The 17,182-nt window shown below is 41.1% G+C and overlaps 3 protein-coding genes across 5 annotated transcripts; 1 reads left to right on the top strand and 2 right to left on the bottom strand.

Moving 5' to 3' along the window:
* The first annotated feature begins 4,954 nt into the window (after positions 1-4,954).
* LOC135636638 (salt tolerance receptor-like cytoplasmic kinase 1) lies at positions 4,955-6,440 on the top strand. The gene is made up of 2 exons (XM_065148511.1): positions 4,955-5,450; positions 5,530-6,440. Exons 1-2 carry the CDS (start codon positions 4,970-4,972, stop codon positions 6,204-6,206), a joined length of 1,158 nt encoding a protein of 385 aa, XP_065004583.1. The 5' UTR covers positions 4,955-4,969; the 3' UTR covers positions 6,207-6,440.
* A 2,220-nt stretch (positions 6,441-8,660) lies between these two features.
* On the bottom strand, positions 8,661-12,847 carry LOC103982606 (UPF0496 protein 4). Of its 3 annotated transcripts, none has more exons than XM_009399584.3 (2): positions 12,700-12,847; positions 8,661-10,045 (listed from the first exon to the last, which is right to left on the bottom strand). In XM_009399584.3, exon 2 carries the CDS (start codon positions 9,998-10,000, stop codon positions 8,900-8,902), a length of 1,101 nt encoding a protein of 366 aa, XP_009397859.2. In that variant the 5' UTR covers positions 10,001-10,045; positions 12,700-12,847; the 3' UTR covers positions 8,661-8,899. The 3 variants fall into 3 exon arrangements, with proteins under 3 accessions (XP_009397859.2, XP_018680795.2, XP_009397860.2); XM_018825250.2 differs by lacking the exon at positions 12,700-12,847 and adding an exon at positions 12,296-12,685; XM_009399585.3 differs by lacking the exon at positions 12,700-12,847 and adding an exon at positions 12,361-12,685.
* A 387-nt stretch (positions 12,848-13,234) lies between these two features.
* On the bottom strand, positions 13,235-16,178 carry LOC135634823 (COBRA-like protein 7). Its single transcript, XM_065145460.1, has 6 exons — positions 15,794-16,178; positions 15,641-15,720; positions 14,235-14,685; positions 13,973-14,129; positions 13,626-13,906; positions 13,235-13,551 (listed from the first exon to the last, which is right to left on the bottom strand). The coding sequence occupies exons 1-6, from the start codon at positions 16,038-16,040 to the stop codon at positions 13,256-13,258; spliced, it is 1,512 nt and encodes a 503-aa protein (XP_065001532.1). The 5' UTR covers positions 16,041-16,178; the 3' UTR covers positions 13,235-13,255.
* Between the last annotated feature and the right edge of the window lie 1,004 nt (positions 16,179-17,182).

Genomic DNA, 17,182 nt, shown 5'->3' with positions numbered 1-17,182 from the left:
AAAAGAGATTTTTTGATTTGATCCCTCCAATATTAAAATTAATAATGTAAGGTTTTCAAACATAGGTTTGAATAGTTCCAAAAATAAATATAATTTTTTTAATTTTATATTTTTATACTTTTATGATTATTTTTTTATTATAATGAATTATGAGAAAACTTGTATTTTCTTATTTTGAATCGTCATCACATAAATATAAGAGGGACGAAGGATGATTTGGATCTCACGTGACGACCATCGAGTCCTTATTATTATTTTTATTTTAATTTATATTTTTTTTAAAAAATATTATAATATTTTGAGTTGAACGGAAAGTCAAAGATGGTATAATATCGTAATTTTATAAATTTTTAAATATAAAGTCAAAATCACAAAACATTGATTATATAATTTAATTCATAATCAATCACCCATATGATATTTCAATAAATTCAATTATTTTTAAGAATTCATAATATTTAATTTTAAAAAAAATTAAAAATACAATAGTGCTCGAGACAATTAATTATCTTTAAATTCATAACCACAATCGAGTTACTCCTAAAAATTTTAAAAATAATATCACAATTAAATAAGCACTATGATTATAAAATTTATCATAAATAAATATTTTATTTAAGATATATGAGTTATCTTTCGTATATCTATGATTATAAATTTGATTATAAATAATTGCATCATTGCTATGCATGTATTGATGGTAGAGACAGAATAATCTTATAATATTCTCCAATAAGATTAGGTATGTGTGTCATTATCATTATTAAAAGTAAAGTTTGGAATCAATAGCTATCATGATTGATTGAGATGCTAAAAGCATATTAGTGGAGATTGTTCTCTCATTCATCCATCGACATCGACAATATTGGCTTGTGTTTTCACACGATTTAGAGAGTTTGATGAGTGCATTACTATCAACTTCAACTTAAAGTATTTTGATGAATGATTTGAACCTAAGGAAGTCGATGGAGGGGAAAATGTTCGGTCAACTCCACCCATCATCGTATAGACGGACGACCAACTATACCTAATGGAATCAGCACCCGTCACAATCCAACCCTTGCCACTGGATCAGATGAATTCTGATGCAAATCTGCAAAAGATTAGCCCGAGAAATCATAACATAGACTGGATCATCGTAAGAGACACGACGGCAATGCAGATACAAGAATTCCTCGACTGCAATGGTCTACAACAGGACGAAGAAGCTTTCTTTCGTCAATGGAGTCATCCTCCTGTCTGGCCTCGACTACTTCCTTTTTCCTCATCTATGTGGTCAGAGTCGTAGCATGGTAATCTCTGATGGCTTCTCCTGCACGCACGCAGTTGTGGTCAGACAACCAGGGCTTGTGAATGCCGACGAGGGATGCAGACAAACCATCTGCTTACAGCTCCCCCTGACTACCTGTGTATCTCCTACGATCACACTTCTTTAGTTGATGTCGAGCTCGAAGACTGCTCTCGTGTTGAGAGGATAAGATCTCTGATACCGGATGCAGTTGCTGGTGATTTGATCCATTTACAATCATGTAGATTCTGAAGCTATTTGTTGGAAATCTACATAGGAACAAGGTCAGTAAATTAAAAGGGTATTATAGATCACATAGAAATAAATATAAATGGAGGAGATCAAAGACAGAAGTAGATCATACTTCCGAAGATGCAGTAGGATTGGCCTTGAAAATGAAGTCCTGGCTTGTGAGAGCTCCTAAGAGAACAAATAAGCTCTCTGTAGTCATTTGAAGCTTGTTCTTTGCTTTGCTTCCTGCTGTCAGTCCTTTCTTCTCCATTCTGCAATTATAAAATTTGTGATTTACTATTATTATTATGTGAAAAACTTTAATGTCAGAAAATAAAATTAAATAAAGATAGTTTAGATTTATGATGCGTACCTTTCGATATCATCAACAGGTGCACCATTGTCGGATTCGAAAGTCATAATAATATCAATCTGCAAGAAGAACTAGACTCGTCTCCTCTTTTCCTATCATTCGGGAGATCGCTGAAAGCAATTAATTAGAGACTAAGAAAGATTGAGAATATGTAATCTCGTATATCATTTCTAGAGATCATGTTTTTCTATATAAGTAGAGATTTATGATGATTATTAGGAGAGCCTCTCCCATCAAGATGATCATAAAAAATTTTACTATAATTGAACTTTCTTTTTATTGACCGATAATCATAATCAAAATTCAGTCAGATCTATAATATATCTTACCTAATTAGATAGAATCATATAATCTATCATAAACATTCACCAGATTGAAATGCTTGTGCTCTTTCGTATTGCAGGTGATGAGCCAGGCTCGACATTGCACCAGGGAAGTCTGTGATACTATCTCAGATCACAAGCAGAGTTGGCTCCTGTGGTGGTGGTGATGGCACCACCTGCACTTGTCACACCAAATTCCCATGGGGAGGAGCTCCAAGGGCTCTGCATCATTCATCAAAAACTAGCATTGTGAACTCTGATGTTACTGAGGAAATAAATATGATAATTAATCTAGAAACTTAAAATAAACCATGACTAAAGATGCAGTGCTCCTCAACAAATCAATCCAGTTCTTTCCGTATACCTGCATGGTTCATGAAGCAATTAATCAAACACATGATATCACAAATTTCTTGAGAAGGTAAGTCTTGGTACAAGCTTTTCATGGCAGTTCCACAGGTGAAGCAGTATAGTAAAGGCAAATAATACAGATGCATATTAAGAAGCAACTTTCACAAGGAAACACGTCAACTTAGGAATTGCTTCCGGGCAAAGATCCATGGAGAGTATCTGTGCAGATAATGCTAGAATCATTAATCAATTAGCAGATGCAGACTGACTGCTTAGGATGTAGATTTTGTTCAGCTGGTTTAGAGAAAGATTTTTCCCCTATCATAACATCTAAAACTCAAAACAATTCCATCCATCAAGAATAAACTGTAACTATTGTACTCCCAACCAGCAAGCAGTATACTGATTCCATCTCCTTATTCTAGCTTCTCACTGTCAGTGGGAGTTCCATATGTTCTCTTAACTGGAAGCAAGCAGGTGCCAGGAAACTGTTCTGCTTGATACATTGAACACAAGCAGAAGGAATATGTTCCTCCTGTCTAAAGACATACAGATCTTATCATACATGCATTTTAAGTTGGACACCTGCTTCCTCTCAGAAGAAAAGTTTCAACACCTGCTAATTGTTTGTGAAGCTTCTAACCTCTTTCTTACTGATTGTATTTGATTTAGAAATGACAATTCATGGGCTGGAACAAAAGAAGGGGCCCCAAAGATCTCAGCACAGTAGTTTATTCAGATCATTCAGATACATGCATTAGGCCAGATAGTTTCCCTTTGGGTCCCCCAGGAGAAATCCCTTCTTCATCCTTTATGAAGTGAATAACATGTTAATTAGGACGATATAGGACGGGTTTCCGACACAAATTCAATGATAATTTCGAGTTGGATCTGCATTCCAACCTTACATAATTGCAACAAGCCGAAAGGTGTGACAAGACTCAGTGGCTAATAAAGCTCAAGAACTATTTCTAGGAAGCAAACCATGTTTGATGACTGCTTAACACACCTAATCGTAGATGGTGTCCTGTAGGGATGGATTTGTGAACTGATAGTTGACTAGATGCTACATTCGTTTGATCACAAGGAAAACCAATAACATGAGTTCCATGCTAAAGATATACAAAACAAATAGCAAGAGTATTGACAACAGGACTATGCTAATTAATAGCCATGATAAGTTGTTGTTGATGGATTTTGGTCTCACCACATTAGCAGTTTCATGTAATACCAAATCCCACAAATCAGCACAAAAAAAGAGCTTTTAAGGGAAGAAAATATTCATCCATCCATGCATGCACCAAATGACAACTTCAATGTAACATAATCCATGAAGATACTGAAGCAGATATTACTTATCCACACATTAATTAGGTAGCAGACATCATTTGATCTGATCTCAACAAAGATTTTGCCTCCTAACATGCTTGAGAATTCAGAACACTTAGCCATCTCCTTATTCTAGCTTCTCAGTGTTTTCCGGTTTATGCATGCTCACTCAACTGCTTGCAGAAGACCACAGAACTCAGGTTTTCTATTGTATGAACAGATCATGTCTGATCCAACACTATGTTCTTTGAATCCTCAAGAGATAGCAGCATGTACTATATATTTCCTTACACCTAATTATGCATAGTTATGTTCAGACAGGAAACAAAGGACAGAAGGTTCAGTCAACTCCCTACTCATTGTTTGAGAAGCTTCTCACTGACTTCCTGCAGCCCAAACCAGAGGGCACTTTTCCAGATCAGTGAACTTAAAAATGGCAGCAGTAGTTGGGATAGGAAATGACCCACAAGGTTGGACTGTTCAAAGTTAGACAGGGTGTGTTCCTAAGTTTGCTGGAGGTCAAATTCTCTCTTGATATCCTTCCTTGACTCAGAGCTACAATCCAGCTAGTTTACACCTTCCATGCACTCAGAACTTGCAATGGTGGTTGCTTGTTATTTGGGCTGTTTGTTTCAACAAGACAACAAAATTGATCTAAAGCTAAGAACTATTTATGATTGGTCACTAAAAGCTGAAATGTTTTAGATTACTGTTCTATGGTTGCTAAAGACTGTTTAGTTGTGACAAAGTTTTGCTTAATGATACTTGTAGCAAATAAAAAGAAGACTTCATAGATAAATCTTATTGTTGCTTATTTTGTTTTCCATTGCTAAAGAATGTGCATGCTATTATTCTATAACACAGCTAAAAATACTTGACCTTTCTTTCACACAAAAAGAAATAATATATGATCACATCAGTCCCCATCTCACACCCTCTTCTGATCTAAGACTCCACTACCATATAATTACCCCACTCGGTCTCGATTCAATTAGACTCGTTCCTTCCCCCCTTCCTCACCAGCCATTAATTGCTTGGGTGAATGAATTAGGTGGGTGTCTATAAATACTCCCAATGCACTCTCCCTTCCTCCATTACTCGGTCTCCTCATCTTGCCTTGCTCATAAGCCTCACCTCTGCCGCCAGCGTCTTCTTAGCTCTGTTGCCCACGTTACGATGTTCCGCAGGTACAGGATACCGCTCTGCTGCTGGTGCGGAAACGCGGACGACTTGGAGCTCGGCCCGGCCCAGGCTCGCGTTGCCGACAGCCCCGACGCTGAGAAGGAGGCGGAGGAGGAGAAGGGGGTGCCGGCCCGGCGGTTCGGGTGCGCGGAGATCGAGTCGTTCGCCGGGAAGTTCGCCACCGCCGCGGTGGTCGGTGAGGGCGGGTGCAGCACCGTCTACCTTGCCCGCCTCCCGGACTCCTCTCTCGCTGCCCTTAAGCTCCACCGCCCGAGCGAGCGCCTCCACCGCGCCTTCCGCCAGGAGCTCGACGTACTCCTCCGCCTCCGCCACCCCCACATCGTCCGCCTCCTCGGCTACTGCGACGACAGCGGTTCGTCTCTCTCTCTCTCTCTTACGGACAGACCGCCTTCAACATCTTTCTTAATTTTCGATTTGGTCATCGATGGCAGAAGAAGAAGGCGTTTTGGTGTTCGAGTACGCACCCAACGGCAGCCTCCACGAGAAGCTCCACGGCGGCGGGGAGGTGCTGCCGTGGGCGCGGCGGATGGCGATCGCGTACCAGGTGGCGCAAGCGCTCGACTACCTGCACGAAGGGTGCGACCCGCAAGTTGTGCACGGCGACGTGAAGGCTGCAAACGTCATCCTCGACAGACGGCTGGAGGCGAAGCTTTGCGACTTCGGGTCGGCCCGGGTGGGCTTCTCAGCAGCGGTGGCGCCGCCGCGCTCCGCCCGCGCCATGGTGGTGGGATCGCCGGGCTACGTCGACCCACACTACCTGCGCTCCGGAATGGTCTCCAAGAAGAGCGACGTGTACAGCTTCGGGGTGCTGCTGCTGGAGCTGCTCACCGGAGCAGAGGCGTTCGACGCGGAGCGAGAGCGGCGGCTGACGGCGGAGCTCGGCCCGGTGCTTCGGGACCCGGACGGTCGGGCCGCGGAGGTTGTGGACGCTAGACTGAGCGGGGTGTACGACGCCGGGGAGGCGAAGGCGGCGGCGGTGGTGGCAGCCATGTGCGTCCGGGACAACCCCAGCCTCCGCCCCTCGATGGCGGAGGTCGTCAGGATGCTGCGGGCTTCGGCTTCCATCGCAACCGTTGAATCAAAATCCAACGGCAAGAGTGATTCGTAGTAGAAGAAAAAAGTTGCGTTGATTTGTGACTTATGTCGTACAAAGTATATACCACGTAGAGAAGGCGTAGGGAGGAGAGGAAATACGCACGCGTAGCACAAAGTCAAAAGATAATAAGATAGCAAAGAAGGGTTACCAATAAACCATTTTTTCTATCATTTTGGTGGAGGTGTGAATTGACTCTGTTCTCAATCTCTTCCGAATAATCAATCAACAAATGGGAATGCAACTCAACGCACCACATTCCATGATTTCACCATCTTTAAATTATTTGTACAGCAAATCATTCTTCTTCGACAACATAATAAGGATATTTCTAATTTGATTAGATGTGTCTACTGGAAATTATAGAAAAACAATGTTCTAAAGGAAGAAGGATATTTATTCTTTGAAGCCAGAGAATGTCTTTTTCGATATTTATACTCATTTTTCCCTAAGCAAACTGATAATTATTTTTCTCATTTTTGAAATTAGAAATCTGACAACAATAATAATAGTATGATCTTTGTAATACCAAAAAAATGATGCCAAATATAAATTTTTACCTAAATACATTTACTTAAGAATCATAATCTTTGGGGCATGTGAAGTTGCAACAATTCATGAAAAATATGTACATTTAGACGAAATGCAGCTTTAGAAATAAAAGAGTTTGAAAGAAAAACCATAAATGCAAACTCATTTAAAGCTGTTCACAAAAAATGCTATTCGACCGAGTCACCGGAAATCATTGCATGTCTGGTGTTGCCGTCCAAAACCTCCCGTCCATGGAAGAACAGTGACAGCTTGAGGACCTAATTAATAGAAGGGAAGCAACAACGTACCTTGGAAAGCTTGTTTTTGTTGTGAGAAAAGCTACGTATCACAGAACAAAAAGTAGAATGCGACTGACTACCAGACGAATCATTGAGAGAGAGAGAGAGGTGTTATGTCTCTGGTCTCGTGTGCTGGTGAACTGGGAAAGCAGAGGACTAGTATTTTAATGCCAGTGGCTGTGCACTGCCATTCTTAGTAGGTTTGATCACGTTTCTGACATGCCTATGTGAACTGTGAAGAAAGTCAAAATATACCCCAGAGAAAGAGCAGCATCACAAAAAAAGAGCTGACAGGGAGATTTTGGTTGTCTTAATCTTCCTAGTTATCCATAGTATTTACCATGGTAAGATGATGATGAGAACTCTCGAGGAAAACGTAGCAAACATCATAAAATATCACTATGTGAACCATACAAGATGACCATGTAATTCTAAAGGTTTCTTGGTCTTACTGGATGGTGGATCAAGGAACAAGTTGAATGATGACTCAGAGGACCACCACCGTTTACAGGTAGGCTCAGAGTACATGCAGTCTTCCTGCTTTCCAGCTGCGAAGAACAGCTGGAACACAGAGAAGGGTCTCTTTCCAACTTAAAACACCGGGCTTTCCACCTTGTGAAGCTATCTTGATTGAGGTATTATGAGACACAGGGGGTAATGAGAAGGAAGGCTAATAATGCGTGTGGCGAACATGTGAGGGAGGACGACGACTGGGCCTGACAGACAGCACACAACCTCTAATGATGAGTAGTAGGAGAAAGCATACCTGTTGTTGTCCTCGAGTCATTCCTCCACATGCCAAGTTCTGGGAAATGGTGGCGAAGAAGACCATCAACATTGCCTAAACAGCAGGAATAATTCGGTCATTTTACACATTTTCATTATGCAATCAATGAAAACAGAACCGATGAACATAATTAAGAAACGAAGAAACGAATCTTGTAGCAGTAGAAATGAGAAGATAACGAAACATTATCCTGCTTGAAGTAGGATATGCTTGGAACTTTTCTGGCGCCGATAGTCTGATAAGAAGGCATGAATGACTATTACTTGATTTCAGTTTTACCTGATGTAACTTAGTCCTGGTTCAATAGGATTTCACGGGTTTTGATGGAAAGCTGGAGCACCTATAAAGTAGTCAGATGGCCTGCTTTGATGGGGACCTGTGATCAAGTAAAAAGATTTATTTAAGACATCGCTCGAACAACTTCCAAACAAGTGTTTAGCAAGAAGCAGCAAAATGGTAGTCCAGTTCATTCAGCATACCTGTTCATGGTGACTCGGAGCATCCTTGTATCAGCAAAGCCCAGAGACGGTGCCCTGATACCTCAATCCATCCTAGGCTGCCAGACTTGACAATATGCTGAAGAAAAAGCTCAGAAATATGAGATGTCAGAAATAATATGATCACATCAGGAAGAAATAAACTAGAATATCCTTCCAACTTTATTTTAAGCCTTTAGACTGCTAATACTGACAGAAAACCTTACTCATCTCGTAATGGTAATACCTTTAAGAGTAAACAAAAAATTTATCTAAGAGATGACGGAAGTTGAAATTTACAGAATGGCCATATCTGGTAACAATATCATTAAATATTAGTTTAAAGAAAGAACAATTCCCATGATGCTAAAAGAACTAGCAACTGAACAAGCACCATTTTTCATTGCTGCTGGACTCATTGGCGCTATCAAATAGTATGAAAGGCAGACACATATACCATACAACTAATGTAGCATGATTAAGGTACAACAAGCTTATGTTGCAGGCTCTCTCTAGCTCATTATCAACATTTAGGAACTTTCCTGGCCCATATCCAACAAGACACCAACAATTCATGGAACAACCTGATGACACCATGATCTAATGTCACTGATACTACTGTTGTGTTACCGCAGACATTCTAAGATTACAAAGCAAAGCATCACGACCCATTAAAACAATTTCGAAAAAGTCATTGACTTGTTTTGAAACAGAATCTAGCTCATGGCCAAGGCTGTTGGCCCCGTTGACCAAATTGATAGCATACTCCTGCAACATTTGCCTTTCTAAGTCGGTGCTCTTCCTTGGTGCAATCATTTCCTCTTCATGATTAATGCCAATGCCATCTTGCACAGGTTCTTTCTGACAACAGCCGCTGATAGTCAAATTGCATAACCCTGAAGCACATGCTTCAACTGCCGCTATCTCTTTGAATATCACCACCTTCCCACTGTCAAACCGTCTCCTAATTTCCTCGTTTGCAGCAGCTTGCAAGTCACTGAAGGCCTCAAACCAAAAGAAGTCCTCAGAAGAAATGTGCAAGTCGATCAGTGGTTTTGAGCAACCAGACAGCATCACTGAAAAGACACCACAAATGAATACAGTCATGACCTTAACTCCATATAAGGCTCTCATCAGTACCTTTCCTTTGGAGCTTTTGACCTTCGGTAAACCAAGAGTTCCTCGAAGACTTTCAATAACAGGACAGCTTTCCAGTTTGAAACTCTTGGAGTTGATACGTTCGATCCATTCATGAAGATGCAAATGAGATTTTTTGAGTTGTTCAGATGAAGGATGACTGGTGGAGACGTCCATAAGACGTACCACATACTGAAGCAGAATTTGACCTTGATTTAATCGGGATAGCTCAGAGCTTAACGCAATGCAAATATCAAGCAACTTCACACTGCTGTCCAAGTATATGTCAATCCACTTCTCATCCCAGTCAGAAACAGGTAACTGAAGCTCATTAATTAAAGTTTTTATGCTATTATAAGCTTCTGATAAGAACTCAATAGCAAGCCTCATCCAGGATAGAGTAAGGACATCTGCATTATCCTTAGGCTTGAGCTTTTTCAATTTATCTGCCAAGTTTTTCTCAAAAGAAAACTGTAATTCACGAAGCTTCAGCGACAAATAAGATCCCTTGGGGAGGATAATACGAAAAGGATTTCCAAATGGAAAGAAGGTCCGCTGTCCATCATGTGGTCGACTCATGTTTGTTGAACTTCTAGCTGAAATATACTCTGTTCTTCAGGATAGCTAACATAAGCAAATATGACAATTAAAATCAGAAGTCAAAACCAGGAGAAAGGACAAACCAATCAGATAAAAAACAGTGGTATAATAGAAAAAAGGAAAAAATATTAAGAGAAAGGACAAGAGAAGCAACAAAATAGCAAGATCAGTTCCATGCCTTCTAACAAACATAAGAGCAAGAATTGTACCTTTGTTAGTTTCTCTTATTTTCAACTATTCGAAAAATCCAACAGAATAAACAAGTACAGCAATAGATCTGATCGTGTTGTCTCTAGAAAGAAAATGAATGTTCTTCATCAGCCACACCTTTGGTTGGTCGCTTTTTTTATGACATGCACAAGGAAAACACCTTAGACATGTATGCCTCGGTTGAGGCGAGGCACAAGTTTAGGGCCTCAATAGGCCTTGCACCTTAGTGCACTTGACCAGCACTGAATGGGCTTGCAAATCTATGTTTATGTTACCAGACGACCAGCAAACATAATAAAGAAAAAGTTCAGAGAAGCACTGATCTGAGGGTTCTTCTATGAAAGCTAGATTTCTCACGATCCGAGCCTGATGAGCTAACTAGCTATCAACTTCGTTTGACCTAAACCATTAGTCAAAATGTTTAAGCTGAAGTTGATAGTAGTCAACTCATCGAACCCTTATAAGCCAATCTTATAGTCTTTGCCCAATTCTGACGTGGAACTAATTAGGGTGTTACAATTTCTTCCACTCGAGGGCTTGACGTCCTCGGCCCAACATAGCCTAGGTCAAACCCTAACATGGTGCATGTGATACACAACCCAATGATGGCTCCATACCGTCATGAGTCCTCGACTCCATCCACGAGTAGTCATTTCCTACTCGAGCCACCTCACCATACCAAAATACTAGGTCATATCTGATACTAAATGTCATGCTTCGGACCTGATAGGCTAACCGGCATATCAACTTCGTTTGACCTAAACCATTAGTCAAAATACTTAAGCTAAAGTTGATAGTAACACACTAATTAGACCCTTATAAGTCAATCTTAGTCTTACCCACTTCTGATTTAGGACTAATCGAGATGTTATAAGATTGATCAACAACTTAATTTCTAAATACTATTAGTTAATATGAGCCTCCAACAACATTGATCCTACACCAATGCGTTCAACAATTCAGATCTTTGGCTGCCTTATGTATAATTCTAAAACCAAGTATGAAGGCTTGAAGCAACTCTACTAGTAACCCTTAGATCATGTATTATCTACCGTTACAAAAATGCCGATAGTAGTTAATATGAGGACCCTCTCGAGAATTTTGCGAGCATATGAAAAGATAGGAAGATACCAAGATATAAAAGTTCGTATGGTGAGAGTTTGAATAATTATGGTGCCTTTGCAGGTTTCAGATGTCCAGTTTAATGGTATTGGCCTATTTGCTTGATCTGATGGTCTTCAATAAAAAGAAGTCATTAAATGATAAATATCTTGGTGAACTTTTTTTATCAGGATTTATTTTGGTGTTTTGATAGTTTCAGTGGTTTTAAGTCAATCTGTACCAATGGTTTTCAGCCAAAACTGTTTGTCCTGGATATAACCAAAACTTGGATGAAGAGTAATATAGGGAACTACTAATATTGATCCATATAATCGATCTGGATTAGGATGGACTGTAAATTTTTAAAACCTCAATATCTGAAATTTAAAAATCTGGAGCTAATGGGAGTGGCATGGATGAGAGAAAGATCATATTACCATGTCTGAAGACTAACCAAAATTTCTTATCATATACTCTATTTATCGAAAATAAAATTATCACACCATCTCCATGAATCAACTATGATAAAATTTTCGTAGCACCTTCACTGGTTGTCAGGACAACTCCATGAGCATATGGAGTTTCTGGATGCCTCACATTTTACCGCCTTGTTTGCAACCTCAAATATAGGGCTACAGCCTAGTTACAATTGGACAAAATGAAAAACCCTAGCCAAGCCAGCGATTGAAACCCCCAAATCATTTACCTGCTCCAAGTTAGGCAACGCTTGAAGATCCAATTGTGTCAGTACAATCAGCATGTGTCAAGGCAGGTTGCTAGATCATGTATAACTAATACACTACGGGATTGAAGAACAACCACGTACATTATGATAAATCTACTGAATTCAATTCCACAAATGCCTAAACCTAAATATGCATGCGCTAGTAAACAAAATTAGTCATATAACCACATCAATGTTAGCAGCAGCAACAAGAAGAAGAAGAAAGAAATACGACTCACAATAAATAGGCTTGGTGACAGATAAAATAGCGTAAATCCCAAAGGGTAAACGAGCTTTCCATTACCCTGACAAAATTTTAGCTCAAGAACTAGATAATTAGCTGAACAGAAGTCGATGATAGAGAGGCATCAAGGAATGCCCAAATCTCAGATCGAAAACTCCTCCATCAACGCTGAGAGAAGTGCCTAACGATCAAACCGGTGCCTTTGTAGGCAGAAAATAAATGGATCCCCAAAAAACCCTAAAATTTCTACTTTCTTTCGAAGGGATCTTGGATTCGTCGATCAATCTATTCTACGACTAGCAGAGATCCAACAGATCCACGCTTTCGGCGCAAGGAACGGATCCGTTGAGAAGATTAGAAGCAAAGGCTTAGAAATCGAGGACTAGAGAGCTTTCGTACCTGAGAAAGCGGCAACCGACGGAAGAAAGGAGAGAAGAAGAAGAGGTCGTCTCACGATCGGTCTCCGCCGCCCATGTTGAAAGAACCACGCCTTCTTACCGGTAGGGAACAATACGAAGGTAAGAAAGCTTTACACCGTTGGATACGAGACACGCCGTTTTAAGATGTCAATATTTCTAATCCGACGGTCTTCTGTCATTCTACGTTTGCGACCCTTCGGATCGGCTGTTTGGCATGAACATGGGGAAGCGCACTAATATCCGTTCATTCGTGAAAACGTGGCGCTTTATGATGCGTTTCTTTAGTTGAATTATGATGCATACCCAACATTTTGCTTTCGACCTTTCTCGGCTTCTTTGTGTCATCAATATGCATAAATAACCTCATCAGATCTGACCATCCAAGAGCAGAGCTGATGAGGAACTAAGACAGCCATATCTGGATTAGTAGCTTCAAATACTTTTCTTCTGTAAACAAAATCCTTTGAATCAACGTTGCAATCTCTAAACTTCACATGAGGATTCGATTACTGCAGTCCAAAACCATTCAAATGGGATTACAAGAGCAGCAAGACTACAGACAACAAGAACGACGAGAGAACCAGGGAGACACAATGAACCAGAGAGGACAACGTGGAGCTTCCGTTGGGCAGCGTCGGGTACGAATCCGGCGGCGGCATGACACAATCATGTCCATTGAACGATAGCCTCCTCGGGAAAGCCCAGCCTCCACCGAAGGTAAAGTCTGCAGCGTCTTTGTGCAGCAGCATCTCGGTCTGCACATTCCCGTTCTCGCCGCACTGAATCAACATGTCATTGTAATGCTTGATGCCCCAAAACATCGCGGTATCATCTGCAAAAGGAGAACGTCAGGTGATCAACTGCACCTGCATGCAGCAATGGAGCTCCTCAAGGGTGAGCACTCACTGATCTCGCCATACTGGACGAGAGGCAGGTAGTTGAAGCTGAAGATTTGTAGTATGCTCCGAAAGTTGGGATGCTGTATCACCAAATTCCAGTCGCTGTAGTTGCTGTACATGTTGAAGTTGGTGATCGTCACCTTCACTCGCCAGTACTCTCTGTAGCTCTCCTTCACGTGCCAGTGCACGCGAATGGGGCACATGTGCGGCGTGCACAAGACAGCCGGGCTTGTCGTCGAGCCACCATCGCCGTTTGGCAACCGAAGAAAATTCGATTGCTCGCCATCCCTGCAACATCGTGAACACAGGTGATGTGTTTCAGAGAAGATTCATGGAGGGAAGGGAGAAGCTTGCCTCGAGCAAGTGGGTAATGTCGGTTCTCCTTGGCACCCACAGCTACAACGAGGGCATGAGACTATGGTACTGTTGTAGAACGTCGACAAAGAAACGCAGCAGCTGGGCGTTTCAGATTCCCTGAATTGGGAGAAGGAACAGGTGATTTCCCATGTCACTGCAAAGTCGTTTCTCCATCAGAAACAGTAGAAAAACCTTCGAATAAATGTTCTCTGGACAGATCAGTGGAGAGGGAACTGAAATAGACATGCTCCGGACTCACTCAGTGCCTGGGTGGTGCGTTGCTTGTCGAACTGGAACTTGCTGGGTGCCACAACAGTGGCATTGCTGCAAGTATAACCAGGTATCCCGAGGGTGAAGTTTGATGGCTTCCCGGTGGCGGGACTGCTGATGTTAGCAGACTCCATGGACATCTGGAAGGAGGCCATGGCCAGTGTTCGGTCCTGGGCGAGTGAAGACAACACACCTCCCCTGCAGCAGTTCTTGGTTTGCATGTTGTAGGGTGTTCCTGGCAGCAAATCCACAATGGTGGGGCTCTTCTCGCAGCAGTGGGGGATGTTGTCACCCTTGAACTTGGAGCAGTTTCCTTGATTGGTAGTTTCGGCTCCCCGCATATCCCAAATCACTTCATCATTAGGCCATGTCCAACCTAATCTCCAACCAGGTCTCTCGATGTGCCGATACAGCTGGTAATTATATATGCTTACCGAAACCTGCAACATCAGCGGAAGAGCAAGATGAAAGGGATGGTAGCATTCGGTAATGTGCTTGAGAAGCTCAATTGAATTGAAGTTCTTAGTTTGATGTGAATGAACAGGAAATGGCAGACAGTGAATCAGCTAATGTAAGAAGAGTTGCAAAGGAAATGGCCCCAAGAAAATTCACAATAGAACAAACAGTGGCATTGATACTTCCTCTTCAAATAACCATCTGAGAGTAGAAAATTGGGGCAAAGATAAATGCAATACAAGTTGTTTGTGACTCAAATATCTGTACAAAGAACAATGGAAAGACCACAAAGTGCTCAAAGAAGTCATGCTCATTGTTGGATGTGTTGTTTAACTATAATAGGGGCATTAGGCTTTGAGATCAGACGTCTGCCAATTCTCACTTCACTTTTCTTCACCTAAGTGTTCGTGAATCGAGTGAACATATACTCGCATTTCCATGTTATTGAATGCCAAGTAGGAGGGATGATCAAACATTCATGGGAGTGAAGACTGTCAAGAAGGGTCTCACATGAAAGAGTTGGTAGAAAGACAATTGCCATACTACAGAATAGTATAGCTTATTGATACGCTTGCACTTGTCTTTGGTAACATCTTCACGATTAGTATGTGTGTTCTGACATACGACAGAGACTCAGGTCAAAGCTGAACCAGGCTCGTCAGTTTCATGTCGAAGCTGGCACAGGAGGAACGCACGGAGATGGAACGTCAACCTAAACCCTGTTAAGAATTCCGTGTGTGCATCATCTGCCAAACTCTACAGGAACCTATATTGATGACAGCATAAGATTGATCGGGATGGGGGCTGCAGCAAGAACAGAGCAGGAAGAGGACTTTTGGAACAAGCGCAAGACGAATCGAATTAGAACTACAGGCAGTCGTCCACATCGACAAGAAGAAGAGCGGTAAAAGAAGGGTGATGATGGCAGCATCGTCTTACCATGTACATGTCCCCGGAGTTGGTCATGAAATCCCACTTGATCGTGATGTTGCCGTCGGGGTCCATCGGATCGTACGCATCTAAACAACAACACATCGGCGCTGCGTGAGAACAGAATCCACCAATCTAAAAGGCCGCAGAGTTAGAGCAGACCTGCGCCGCAGAACAGCAACAACAACAGCAGCAGCAGCAGCGAGAGGGAGGCCGTCGCGGGTCTCATTTTCTCTGTCAGCGCCAAGAGAAGTGCACCTGCACTCCCATGAAGCAGAAGAAGGGAGAGGGGGAGACAAATGGAGGAGGAGAGAGGAAGGTGAGAGGTTGGCTTGTTCCCTTTGTTCTTTGTATCGCTTCCCCCTTGCTCTAATCGACGGGTGGATGGGTTGCAGCGTAGTGCATGCATTGGAAACGCAGCATCACAGCCAGATATGGAATGAGTCAATGCATGAATTAATTACCCCCTCCCTCTCTCTCTCTCTCTCTCTCTCTCTCTCTCCAACTCCTACTGCTCCATTGGCGAGGCAGGCCGAGGATATCCGGCATTGGAAAGCCAGCGGAGCACCTTCCAATTCTTCCTTCCCATCTTGATATGTTTATCTGTTCCCCTATTTGGACGGAGTGCTGTTACACAGTGCCCAGGTTGCAGTATGATCTGTATCCATCGAACTTTGAGATTAGGGAAATAATTATCATGATATAGATTTGTATAAGATTAGATCAAAGCATGAAGTCTTCGCTTAACGTTATAAATTACAGATAGTGGCTATGTGAATGGTATCGAAGACAAACTGATGGCTTGGTATGTTCAACGTGTAATTCTTTGATATGAACGCCACTTGGTGGCAATATGACATTGGACCATATTAATTATACCTTGTCGTTTCTATGCGAATGGAACCATTATGCATCTGTATTAACTGCAAAAATTTCTAATATTTTAATTGTAAATAGTGTATGACAAGTAGTATTAGTCATGTATTATAATGAATATGGATGTTGTAAGTTTTGTGATCACCTTTTATATCAAAATGAAAATTTATACGTAGAATTATTAGATATATTTGTTGGTCAAAGAAGTAATATAGTGATTGAAAAATAATAATATGCTCGATACATCGATATCAAATAGTAGATATCATAATTGATATGATTTTATTTCTTATATATTATTAATTATATCATAATTATTGTACTTCTTGTCAATTTAGTAATCATTCCGATATAAAAGTCATATTATATAATGATATAAACATCTGTGTGCAGAATGATATAAAAGTCATATTATAAAAAATCTCTTAAATATATTTTTTCACTCATAATATTTATATCATTTTTGAGCATTCAGCTCTATCACTCTCAGCATTATTGAGATATATAATTTTTTTAATTAATTTAAGCATCGAAATAACTTAGTTAAGCACATGCGAACATAATTTTACGAGATTCGACAACTCAGATGACTTAATTTTTTTTCAATATCATGTATAAACATGCATGAAATAAGGCCTTGATTGGTTATGAGTTAACATACCAATTAATAACAAT

This window comes from Musa acuminata, chromosome BXJ3-4 (genome assembly GCF_036884655.1).
Source record: "Musa acuminata AAA Group cultivar baxijiao chromosome BXJ3-4, Cavendish_Baxijiao_AAA, whole genome shotgun sequence".
NCBI lineage: Eukaryota > Viridiplantae > Streptophyta > Magnoliopsida > Zingiberales > Musaceae > Musa > Musa acuminata.
This window is presented reverse-complemented; position numbering and strand designations above follow the sequence as displayed.